The sequence below is a fragment of the Camelus bactrianus genome, chromosome 14 (assembly GCF_048773025.1).
Source record: "Camelus bactrianus isolate YW-2024 breed Bactrian camel chromosome 14, ASM4877302v1, whole genome shotgun sequence".
Taxonomy (NCBI): domain Eukaryota; kingdom Metazoa; phylum Chordata; class Mammalia; order Artiodactyla; family Camelidae; genus Camelus; species Camelus bactrianus.
The window spans coordinates 17,925,177-17,938,893 of NC_133552.1; the positions used below are offsets into that span (position 1 = coordinate 17,925,177).

General features: G+C 34.5%; 1 protein-coding gene across 1 annotated transcript in view; it reads right to left on the minus strand.

The window, feature by feature from the left end:
• Nucleotides 1–13,717, minus strand: part of COG3 (component of oligomeric golgi complex 3) — a 53,843-nt gene that overhangs the window by 19,748 nt on the left and 20,378 nt on the right. The window contains exons 12-16 of the mRNA XM_010951388.3: nucleotides 12,587–12,726; nucleotides 10,991–11,151; nucleotides 3,547–3,655; nucleotides 2,742–2,866; nucleotides 472–561 (exon numbers count right to left, since the gene is read on the minus strand). Of these exons, the coding sequence (XP_010949690.3) occupies nucleotides 472–561; nucleotides 2,742–2,866; nucleotides 3,547–3,655; nucleotides 10,991–11,151; nucleotides 12,587–12,726 (625 nt within the window). The remainder of the gene's footprint in view (nucleotides 1–471; nucleotides 562–2,741; nucleotides 2,867–3,546; nucleotides 3,656–10,990; nucleotides 11,152–12,586; nucleotides 12,727–13,717) is intronic.

Genomic DNA, 13,717 nt, shown 5'->3' on the forward strand with positions numbered 1-13,717 from the left:
ATCATGGCCACTACTTCTAATCACACAATCCACAGGCCACAACTGCCTGTCTTCCAAACTGACTGGCTGACTGCCTCCAAGTGAGGCTATTCGACTATTTAAAACGTCATTGTAGGGATGATTATAAATTGCTACGTCTCCTTGAAAACAACATTTTGGTATTCCAAGGGAACAGTGGTTCACTACCTCCCCAGCTGCTAAGGCTATAACAAGAAACCTTTACCCTACAGATTTCATAACCTAAGTATCATTTTTGGTACTTCAGCAAAGCTGGCACTCTCTTATACAACATAGTCTTTATTTAGCACTAAAATGAAATACTAGCTTCTCTCAAAGGACCTCAAAATTAAATCATATTACATAAACAAATCCTACTGCCCGAATAGCTTTAAATTTCTGTGCCTATAAATTAATGATCAAGTCCACAATATTACTGTAGGTGACAAGACTTCACCTAACACTTCATCAAACCTTGTTTTTGCTGATAGACTCTGAAGCTCCAAGTAACGACTGAATGCAGGCAGACAAGGCTTCCTGTGACAATCCTTGGAACACTGCCCTCTGGTGAAATAAAAGAGAAACATCACCTTGTGGCACTTCACAAAATAGAAAAAAGGAAATTGTAGGCTACAAGTACAGTGAACAATGCTTGCTCGCCCTCATCTGATGAATTAATTTATTACTGGCAATATTACTCCTGAGTTTCTTATTCCCATGTAACCTTTCTAGGCCAGCACGTAGTTTCCTAATTTGCATCCTTCTAAACACTCATGTGAACTCTTCAACAGTATTTCCTGAGAACCTGTTTCATGCCAGGCTCTGTGTTAGATGCTGGAAGTACAGTGCACAGGAGACGCAGTTCTGACTTCACGGAGCGCTCACTTTGGCACAATCTCACATTATAGGCCGTTTTTTAAATATACAAAACCAACTTTAAAACAAAGCCTCAGCAAATTCACTTCTAAGAATGTATCCCAAGTAATTAATCAGTATTGTATTCTAAGACTCATGCACATGGCTCTTCATCACAGTATATTTAAAGCATCAGAAAACTGTAAATAACTTAAATGTTCAATGATGGGGGTGCTAACAAAAATACTAGTAATCTAAATTACAGAACACTGCATGAAATCAAAGAATGCTAAACAGGCACGATGAAGTTCTTACAAAATATAACTAAGTAAAAGCAAAATCATGTTACAAAATAGTATGTGAAGTATGACTCCTCATTTAACTCTGCCATTTCTATATCTTCCTAGAGGTGCAGCCTATTGGTCTAGGCAGGGACTCCTGTCAGTTCCCCTGCAGAATTCCTTTCTGCCTCCATTCCACCCAAAATGGAACTGATATGGATGGGTGTGAGCAAAATATTTACTATTAGGCCACAGTCCTAAGCCCTAGTCTCCTACTTGATATTATTCTCTTTCTGTACTGTTTCTTCTCTTTTGTTTTCCATGAGGTCACTGTATAGTAAGAAGAGATCAGAGCTGCCTCTTACTAGGTCACTGACCATTGCCTTAGGAAGACCAAAGGTGGGCCGCTCAGACTGAGGCCCTCTCTTTCTCCTGCTCAGCCGTAATAGGGTTTTCATTGGATTTGTCTTTCCTTACCTTTGGTAAGACAGAGAGGGATAAGAGTTGGATGTAAGCTAGGTGAAAATGGAATAGGCAGGTCTAGGGCATAAAATAAAAACAGGTAGAGTGATGTCCTTAGGCCTACCCTGTTTGGCTAAAATCCCTGTTAAGCACCTAAGAGAATTCACCAGGGTCTGTGATGACAATGGGTTCTACGTGGAATACGGCCCCTGCATACTTCCCTTGGGATCCTGCTCCACTGTAGGAAGTTTCTGAATCCCAACCTAATTCCTAAGAAATAGTGGCATCTGGACAATTAATTACATGACTATTACAATTAATCACTTCTCTCTTTATATGCTGTTTCAGCTGTAACAATCAAATTAATTTTTTAAAAGTGAATTAAAATCACTGAATTTTATAAACTATTTTGGTTTAGCAGCAAACCACTGACAATAAATAAACATAGACAAATCTGACCATTCAGGGATTGATATTCATAACATTAAACTGGAATGCTTAAAATAACTGTTACCTAAAACCAATGCACAGTATAGTTGGGACTAAAAGATAAAATAAAATAAAAGGGTATGGCTAATTTCAGGAAATTAAAATTAGTCCATGGGTAGAAACTCGTGTAACCTCACTACTACTTCTTAATAAGGAAGCTAATTTAAATTGAGTGCAAAACTGAATTAAGGTAGCCATATTTAGTACTAAATGAATATTATACCCATGTGGCACTGGACATATTACTTAACCTTTCTGCACCTTTTTCTTCATCTACAAACTAAGACAGATGAATTAATTAGTAGTTTCAAGGGTACCTGTAGTCATAGACCCTGTGAGAAGCAATAAAAGCTATAGCTCTTTCCCTCAGAAAGACACAAATACAAACATACATATAAAATTTTACCCACAACTTCAAAGTGTTCATAGATTATTCAAAGCCCATTAGAGGATTCTAAGAGTCTATAGAATGCTCAGGTTCAGAATCTCTAAATTAGGTTGATCTTAAAGTTATTTCTGTATCTAAAAATACTATGATTCTAATCAAATACCAAACTATATTGTATCAAGATCTTAAAATAAAATTAAAATTTTAAAAATATTTTAAGTGAAAGAGCAAGCGATTTACAATAAAGACACAAGACTTTACACACGTACATCTATGCATCTGTACAATTTGGAGAGACAGACGAGAGTTCGTCGAACTGTAGGATACCACATCCCATGAAGATCTGCTGGGGAAATTGTGGTCTGTGATCTAGCATTGAAAGATTCTGTTGAACCTAAAAACCCAAATGGAAAAGAACACATTTTACACACATGGAGGTCTGTCTTATTTGCATGACAAATTTGCTTAGTGCGTAACATGCACCCTATTCCAAGCTATCCCATACAGTTCTGTCAATTTTTTGCCCCAGACCCAGGCGCTCAGCACATTTACAAACTGCAAATCTGATGATACAATTAGCTAGACATTCAAACTCCATGAGATTATTACCTGACACCTATCACAATCTGGCCTGATTTACCTGCTTCTTCCGTACAAATAACCTGTGCCCAAACATACCAAACCACTTGACTTTCCCAAAGCAACCATGATCTTCCATTCTTGTATGCCTTCCTCCATGCTATTCTATCTTAAACAACCTCATTTCACCTGGCTTTCTCATATTCATAAACATTACAGCTTTCAGGTGCCACACCTCTCACTGAATCTGCCTTCTTGTACTCAAAGTTCATCTCCCTTCATAATTTTGATGCCCTTCTTCCATAGTCAAGAGTGCCCTGTGCATACTTTACCCTGTCACCACTGAATTATGCCTTGGCTTGCCAATCTCCCCTACTAAAAGTGTAGGCTCTTCAAATGTACAAGCTGTTTTTCAAGCCTGAGACATGAAACGTCCACAATAAAAGTTTATTAAATGAAAGAGCAAAAGTTAGAAGTTAAAACATCATAACATACCAGATTTTGTTAAATTATTAGGAGATTCTGCTTCTTCTAACCGAACATCTGAAAACGAAGATTCTGAAGGTACCTTCTTCTGTTCATCTTTTAAACTCTGTGCAATTTGCTATATAAAGAAATCAGAAGTAACATTAGAGTGTAGTTTTCAGCAGTGTTTAGCAACATGATCCTTTTTTATCTTCCTTTAAGGTAAAAAATATATATACTACTTAATAAATAAATGGACTAACCAAGAGAACTATGCCAAAACAACACATAAAAATGAAAAAGTTAAATTGGTATAGAGTATTTCTATTCTCGTAAACACATACATAGCTTTTTCTGAACCTCTAATTTTGGAACCATTATAAGGTATCTGCTGAAGGGTCAAACATAACAAGGCTCAGATAAGAAGTTTAATTTTCGACTTTACATTTAGAAACAAAGATTCAGTAGGGAAGGGTACAGCTCAGTGGTAGAGTGCATGCCTAGCAAGCACAAGGTCCTGGGTTCAATCCCCAGTACCTCCATTTAATAAATAAATAAATAAAACCTAATTACCCCCCCACCCCTAAAAAAGTACACAGTGCTATAGGTCAACTATGTCTCAATAAAACTTGTAGGGAAAAGAAAGAAAAGAAAAGAAACAAAGATTCAGATTTAAGACTGAATGCATTCTGAATGTCAGAAATGCTCTTATCAAGTTGCTGGCCAACCTGAACTATAAATTTTCTCTTTATATGAGAACAGCTACCATTTGTCATTTTTTAAATAGATTCTTTAAAATTATCTTATGGACTGAAAAAAAATTTTTTTAAATTACCTTATGGCCTGAAACTATTTAACCCTTCTTCACTGCCCAAAGAATATCATCAAATATACACAGGTCACTAACTACTAAGTTAGTAATGAAAGTCCCACTAATTCATGTTGGTTATGAAGGTGGAAATATACAGAAATGAAGGCCTAACAGATTCCGAGCTACTGCCCAAAGAATGGCCCAAGAACTGTATAAGAGACAAAGTCTATATGAATCAGGCTGGTCCTTTCATTCTGCGTGCAGAAACCAGAAAGTATAGCTAATCCCTAAATGGAATACAGATGTCATATTCAGCTCACATCTCTCACTAAAAGAAAAACAAAGCAAGCATATTTACTGAAAGCAGTACCGTTAAATCAAGAGGTCTACACAAGAAAGCATTCAAGATACTGGCCATGTGATGACTAAATGTACCACTAAATTAAATTGCGGAGGGGGTGTACAGTAAACTTGATCACCTAGCATCCTATCAGACAGAAATATTAAATCAGGTATTCTATCCAGAATATAAAAAACTGATATTTACAAAGACAAGGCAAGGAGCGGAGGAAGAGGAGAGAGCACAATTGCCTAGATCAGGCCGAGAAACAGACCTAGTTTTCATCATATCCACTTTGTGGCCTTCAAAGTCAAAGTAACTCCTGTAAACAGACTATCTATCTGCTCTCTGAAATTATTAGCAATACCCAGACACCAAAAGAATTCCTACCATGAGCCTGCAGAATAATAAAAGTTGAACAATAAACAAACAGCCCCAATACTACATGTCCTTCCTACCATATACCTGATCCCTAAAGGGTGATTTTACATATTATTTTTAAAGCATTAGGCAAATAATTAATACAACTATCCAAAAAATAATAAATTTAAATAGAAGTGAGGAGAAAGGATTAAAGATGAGGAAAACATTCTTAAAACAAAAGGTAAGGACATCAATTAAACAGGGTGGTGTATTTCAAGCCTATTAGCTTTAAAACAAGCATATCTATTACTACGTATTTATTAGTCTAAGCACTGAAATAGGTTAAAATGCTGGTGAGGGTGTGGAGCAATAGGAATGAGCTAGTATACACACATGTATTTCTTTGCTCTGTCAGCTGAGAGGACCCAGAAGCACCAATACCCCATAGCAACAAGCATACCTAGAACCCAGATCTTGGTTTCTAATACCATTCTCCAATAAAAGAGGCCAGGACTCCTTGAAAAAAATGGCTAATTCTAGGGCTGACGCAGGAAACAGACAAGGTAGGTCTGGAGCATCCTGTAGTGCCAGGAAATGGGAAGTGCTCAAAACAAACAAACCAATCTATATAGAGGGAATTATACAAAGGGACATAGGAATCTACTGGAAAAGCGCCCACTGGCCAAGCCTGGAGGTATTTGATCAATAAAATAAAGTAGCAAAGGACTATAACCCAAAGTATAAAATAAACATCCATGAGTTCACAGTGATATCAATAAGTGATTAAATAAAAAAATACATAAATAAATGGAAAAAGGGCAAATCTCCCTTGCAGAAAAAATAATTTATGTAGATACTCTGCTCTCAAGAAGTAGCATAACTCCCATTCTTTACATATGGGTTACACACAGTACAGAAAAGGGGAGGAAAAAGTAACTTTTCCATGGAGAAACCTGATAGTACTACCTCAATTAGGTGACCAAGGTCAATAGCAATGTTGATAAGTCATGTTCAAAGTAGGCACTTTTGATATGATGTGATAAAAATGGTACTTTACCACTACCGTTTTCCTTTCCAAAACACGTAACGTCAATCTAATCGTGAGGAAAATACAAGACAAATTCCAAGAGAGAGGCATCCTACAAAATACTCAACCAGTTCTTCTCAAAACTATTAAAAATCATCAAAAATAAGGAAGTCTGAGAAACTGTCCCAGCCAAGAGAAACCAAAGAAGACACGAAAAACAAATGTAACATGGTATTGTGAATAAGATCCTGGAACAGAAAAAGACACCAGATAAAAACTAAGGAAATCTGAATGAAGTCTGGACTTCAGTTAACACTAAAGTATCATTACTGGGCCACTAACAGTGGCAAATGTACTACACTAATATAAGATGTTAATTAACAGAAGAAACTAGGTGTGAGATATATAGGAACTCTCTGTACTAAATTCTCAATTTTTCTGTAAATCAGAAGCTGTTCTAAAAAATAAAATCTATTAAAAAAAAAAACAAAAAAACTTCTATTCAACACTGCACCAGAGGTTCTAGCCAGGGCAATTTAGGCAAGAGAAAGGAATAAAAGGCATCGAGATTAGAAAGGAAGTAAAACTATCTCTATTTGCAGACAACGTGATCTTGTAAAGAGAGAAATCCTACAGAATCGACAAAAAAACCATCAGAACTAATAAGCTAATTTGCAAGGCTGAAGGATACAAGATCAACATAGAAAAATCAAATATATTTCTATACACTTGCAATGATTCAAAATCCAGAAGTGGAATTAAGAAAACAATTCCATTTACTATTTAGCATCAAAAAGAATAAAATAATTAGGAATACATTAGACAAAAGAAGTGTAAAATTTATACTCTGAAAACTACAAAACATTATTGAAAGAAATTAAAGAATATCTAAATAACTGAAAAATATTCCAAGCTCATGAATCAGATTTAACACTGTTAAGATAGCACTGCTGTCCAAATTGATCTACAGATGCAATGCAGTCTCTAACAAATCCTAGATGTCTTCTTCATAGAAACTGATAAGCTGATTCTAAAATTCATATGGAATTTCAAGGAACCAAGAACAGACAAAGCAATCTTGAAAAAGAAGAACAAAATACGAGAACTCACACTTTCTGATTTCAAAATTTATTTACAAAACAATAATCAAGGCAGTCTGGTACTGACACAAAAACAGACATAAACATCAATGGAATAGAATTGAGAATTCAGAAGAAAACCCATTAATCTGTGATCAACTGATTCTCAACAAGGGTGCTAAGATTATCTAACAGAAAAAGAATAACCTTTTCAATAAATGATGCTGGGACAACTGAACAGAATGATGGGACAACAAGCAAATCAAAACTACAATTAGACATCACTTTACACCCACTAAGATGCCTAGAATCAAAAAGTCAAATACTAATCAGGGTCGGCTGAAATGAGAACCTTCATACACCTCTGATGGGGATGTAAAGTAGTGCAGCCACTTTCACTAACAGTCTGGCAGTTCCTCAAATGATTAAACAGTTACTATATGCCCAGCAATTCCACTTCTAGGCACACACACACAAAACATAGGTACACACAAAAGTGCGTGCATGAATGTTTATAGCAGTATTGTTTACAATAGCCAACAGCTGGAAGCAACCCAAGAGTCCCTCAATGGACAAATGGATAAACAAAATGTGATATGTCCATACAATGGAATATTATCTAGCCATGAAAAGAAATGAAGTACTAATATATGCCACAGCATGGATGAATGGTGAAAACACTACGCGAAGTGAAAGACATCACAAAAGACCACATATTGTTATTATTACATTCATATGAAATTTCCAGAACAGGGCAATCAGTAAGAGACAGAAATTAGTGTTTGCCCTGGGCTGGGGTAGAGGGGGATAGTTAAAGGGTACAGGGTTTCCTTCTGAGATGATGAAAACAGTCTAAAATTGACTGCAGTGATGGTTGCACATACCTATGAATGTACTAAAAACCAATGAGTTATAAACTCTAAATGGATAAACTGTATGGTTTGTAAACTATATCTCAAGAATTAAGAAAAAAAAAAAGAAGTACTCTAAGATTATGGGGACATGCCAAAAGGACAAAGAAGGCAATCTAAAGGGGCTTCCACTAGACAAATATTTTGAGCACCAAAAAAAAAAATAATGACGGCAATGGATTATAATAACTTAAAAAAAAAATCTGCTAGTCTACAAGAGACAGGAGCAGGGAAAAGAGGGGTTAAAAAGGGAAATTAATTCCTTACAGCAAAATGCCAATTAATCACTGAAGAAGAAATGGCAGATGGGAAAATCACCACTTGCTACCCTCAACATAATAACTGGTTTAGGCAAGGATCATTAATGTTTACCATTGGGTGAGATAATGTTGGGGAACCACAAAATTTCTAAGTGTCGTTCATCATTACTTATTAATTACAAAGCAGGGAGTAGATTTTCATAATGAACAGAGTTAGCAATCACTATCTTAACCAACAGTGGAACAACCTGCCATGTGCCTTTGATGTGATGAAGTAAGAAGTACACACATCAAAAAAAAAAAAGTACACACTTGCAAAATAAAAGTTTAACCTGAATCTAAACATACTGAAAACAATCAGACAAATCGAGAATGTGACACATCCTACAAAACTGGCTTGGTCTCTTCAAAAAAATCAGTATCATAAAAAAAGGAGGGGAAAGACAGCAACCTTGACTGGATCCCACTTTTTAAATTTTTTGATCTGGTTATAAAAGACATTTGAAGGAAAACCAGGGAAATTTGAATATGAACGGTATATAAATAATACTGCTGAATTAATGTTCTTTTTCACATATGTAAAAATGGCATTATGGTTATGTGAAGAATAAGAACTGAAGTCCTTAGGAATGAAGTATCATGTTTGTAACTTACTTTCAAATAGTTCACCAACAGAGCAGACACAGACACATACACAAAGAAAAAGTAAATGCAACAAAACATTAGTGAATCTGAAGAAATTTTAAATTCAACTGAATATTTGGTGATATTAAGGAAGTAAAATAATGTTTATAGGTGTAACTATATTGTGGTTGTGTTCAAGATAAAAGTGCCCTTATCAAAATAAACAACTGGGACTACATCACACTAAAAAGCTTCTGTACAGCAAAAGAAACCATCAACAAAGTAAGAAGACAACCTATGGAGTAAGAAAATGTATTTGTAAACTACATATATAATGGGTTAAAATCCAAAAATATATAAAGAACTCATACAACTCAAAAGCAAAAAAACAAATAATCCAACTAAAAACTGGGCAAAGGGCTGGAACAGACATCTCCAAAGACAATACATGAATAGCCAACAGGTACATAAAGAGATGCTCAGTATCTCTGGCCATCAGGAAAATGCAAATTAAAACCAAAATGAGATATCACCTTACACCTATTAGAATAGCCATCATCAAAAAGACAAAAGATAACAAATGTTGCCATGGATGTGGAGAAAGGGGAACCCTTGTGCACTGTTGGTGAGATTGTAAACTGGTGCAGACACTGTGGAAAACAGTATGAAGGCTCCTCAAAAAATTAAAAATTGAACTATCATATGATCCAGCAATTTCACTCCTGGGAATATATTCAAAGGACACAAAACACTAACTCAAAAAGATATCTGCCCCTCCATGTTCACTGCAGCATTATTTACAATAGCCAAGACATGGAAACAACCTAAGTGTCCATCAATGGATGAATGGATATATACACAATAGAATATTATTTAGCCATTAAAAAAAAAAAAGGAAATCCTACCATTTTCACAACATGACTATAATTAAACTGCTATATGATATACAGGAAAGTTGTTAAGAGAGTAGATCCTGTTTGAGTTCTCATCACAAGGAGAAATTTTTCTTTTCTTTTCATTATATCTATATGAATGATGAATATTCACTAAACCTAGTGTGGTAATCACTGTACAATGTATGTAAGTCAAGTCATCATACTGTATACCTTAAACTTATACAGTGATGTGTATCATTTCTCAATGAAACGTGGGGGAAAAATGCCTTTACCTTTTAAAGTTACCTACTAAAGTATTTACTGATGAAAGGATATTTGGAATTTGCTCCAAAATAACTAATGGTAGGGAGAGGGAGTAAGGGAGGTCTAAGCGAAACAAGACTAGCCATGCTGAATCTGGGGCGGCGATATATGAGAGTTCATTACATTATTCTCTCTACTTCTGCTCCTATTTGAAATGTTCACTTTAAAAGTTCTAGGTTTTAGGGGAGCGGGGGTATAGCTCAATGGTAAAGCGCCTGTGTAGCTAGCATGCATAAGGTTCTGGATTCAATACCCAGTACCTCCATTTAAAAAAAATTAAAATAAAAAAATAAAATGTATTAAAAACATTAAAGTTCTAGGTTCTAATTCTGTTCGAGCACTAATATCCCAGGCATTATTTAAACTCTTCAGCAATCAAAGAAAATGAAGACACATATCTAAGTGAAAGAGCAGACCGATAAATCTAACTCTTCAAACTATTAATTGGACATCAATGTAATTTTGAGGAGACAGCTTCTAGTGTTTTTATGACAGAGCATGACACATGGTTATGAGACCATCATATGGTAGCTCATATGTTATCAGTCCTCTTCTATGCCACTTATATAAAAAAGAAATCATAGAAAGCACTAATTCAAATTAAAATCTGGGAATGCATATTTCCTGGAAAAGGGGAGAGAATTGAATAAAATGTTTATAAAATATAACTTGAAGGAAAGACAACCTAACAAATTATTTCTGTTCAATATTTTAAAAATTTTATTTCCTACACCTTTATAGCAAGTTTATATTGATTTTACATCTTGAATGAGAATTAAAAAGAAAAATCCTATTTTCACCAGTATAAAACATCCAAAAGCTGTGTGGGGGTGGGGGAAGATCAAGTAGGAAGACCCTACCTCCATCATTACTAACTTATCGGGGTACGCCAGGTCTCCAGGAGCTGGTTTATAGCCCGTGATGTCTGTCTGAATGTAGATGTGGGTTCGGTAAACAAGCCGCTCTTGTACATCTTCCAACATCTGCTTTACTCCAGCTGCAAATGCCCCCAGTTGCTCAGCTGATAAAAAAGGAAAGTACAATCATCCACTCCTTTAGATTTAGAAAATACTTTAAACAAGCAAAAAGATTACAAAACTGTCTAGGAATAGTATAAACCACTTCAGCTATATTCCATGTTGGTATGACTCAATAACCTTAGAAAAACTTATGTCTTTCAATTTCCTCAAATTCAAAACTGGGAAATGAATTTGCCCTTACATCTTCTTCCTGGGACTCTCTGAAGTAACTTCTATTATGAATATGAATAACAAAATATGAATTTTAAAGTGCTTTACGTTTTTTAAAAGCTCTCATATAGCTTCGGACGAAACTGAAGACACAGCTAAAGCAACTTATTAATTGGGTTATCATCTCCATTTTACAAATAAATTGAGTCTCAGATATTAAGTGACAACAGTCTCACGAAGAAGAATGAGTTAAAAAAAAGAGGTATGTTTACATAGAACTTCTTCATATCTGAGATGCCCTCAATGTTAAGACACCCCAGTAATTCAATAACAGCTTTCCAAGAGCTAGGGAGTTGAAGACACCACATACTCATATAATATTTACATTAATTTGAAAAATCATCTTTAATTCACAAGCATTAAATGTGAGAAAATGTGCATCTTAGAATGAACTAAATGCTGGGTGGGAAGGGTATATATAGCTCAAGTGGTAGAGCTCATGCTTAGCATACACAGGGTCCTGGGTTCAATCCTCAGTACCTCCTCTAAAAATAAAATACATAAGTAAACCTAATTACCTCCTCCCCTCCAAAAAAAAATTTTTTTTTAATTTTAAAAATAATAATAAAAAAAAGAACTAAATGCAATAGAGTAAGAAACTCTGGGAAAAGTAACAAAACTATAGTGTCTCTTGAGGAAACTCAAAGTAAGGATAATAATTTCTTTTGCCAGTGAAATGATCACCAGAAGAGTATTTTTTAAAGGTACTTAAGTATCACCAGGAAAATCATGTTTTTTATGATAATCAAATCAAATACAGAAGAACATATTGGATGAATAAAGTAGAGCTATTTCAGAGAACTGTTTTTCTTAACTTGTAATTTCAAAAAAGATGAATTATTACTAGGGTTGTATACTAAAATAATTTCTGGTTTTTTAATTAAGACTATGCAATATAGTCAATTACTTTATGTATTCTGGTAACAGTGTACTATAAATGCCCAACCCAAAACTGATGTTAATTCTCTCTGGATTTCAGATGCTAGAAATAAAAGTAACTAACATTATTTTTTACTAAAAAAATTCTCCATTATTACTTAGTCACAGAATAAGGTGCATCTTGATTCAAAAAGAGACAGGACATCAACCCAGGTTTCAAAACTATTAAATTTACATAGGGATGTGGGGGCTAATAGTTTTCAAATTCATTGGACCACAGATATAATTGAAAAGACCTTTAAATTATCATTTCTGCTTGTCACTTACCATTGTTCTGTACATGATCTTCAAGCACCTCATTTTTAAGAATCCCACAAAGTTCCGATAGCGTCTCTAAGTGAATAACATGAATGATCAGTGGCCTGAAGACATCATACAATGACACACACAGTTTCTCCAAAAGTTCACTAAAATGAAAGAATAAAATGTGGTTGTCAGTAATAATCTTCTTAGGATTTTCTAATAGTTTAAAAGGCAGCCTTGATTACTTCCAGTCAATAAAAATAATAAAAATCTACTGGAAAATAGTATGTGGGAACATTATATAATGAGAAGTGAAAGGTAGAAAGTAATTTTGTAAACTGTTTTTTCTAGAATCAATAATCCAGCTCAGAATCAATAAGCAATCCTCAACTCAAACTAGCTGGCTGCAGTCAAATGTCAATTTATTACTTTTACTTATGTCAGCAGTAATTCTGTATATGTCCTTTCAAAAATAATAAAAAATATTTCATTAGACTTAATTTTCCTTTTTTAACCTACATCACTGTGAATCAAATGATGACATTCTCCCCAAGAAAAACAGGTTCAAAATTCTTGCTTACAGATTTGGATAAACAAAACTCATAGTATTCTGAGCATACAGCAAGTATTTTGACAATTTTAAACTCTTCTAAAATTTGAAAAGAAAAAACTAGGTGGTCTATATTCTTCATATTGTCAGTAGTACTCTTCTATATATAGTATTTCATCAAAACCATAAGATAAATTTATTTCTTCCCCATTGCAAGAGTTATAATCTTGGAACTTTTATGAGTCAAAATCGTCAATATGAAAAAAACCAACAGTGACTAACAGTGGGTGTGAAAAACACTTTGAGAAAAATAAGGAAAAGGATATTAAATAGTGTCTATATTTTTAAATATCTTTCATTAGTTAGAATCATAGAATTTTTTAACCAGAAGGAGTTATCATACTTAGTGGAGATAAAGGGATCTAGATCTCAAGACAGTTCTCTACACAGGATTCTTACTATCTTATTGCCACCATAATTATATTATAAACAGTATGACAGCATGTTGACCTTTAAACTGCACATTTATTTCAAAATAAATAACCACTGACTCATCCAACAATATTCTATTCACACACCCACAAAAGTTAAAATACTCCACAGTT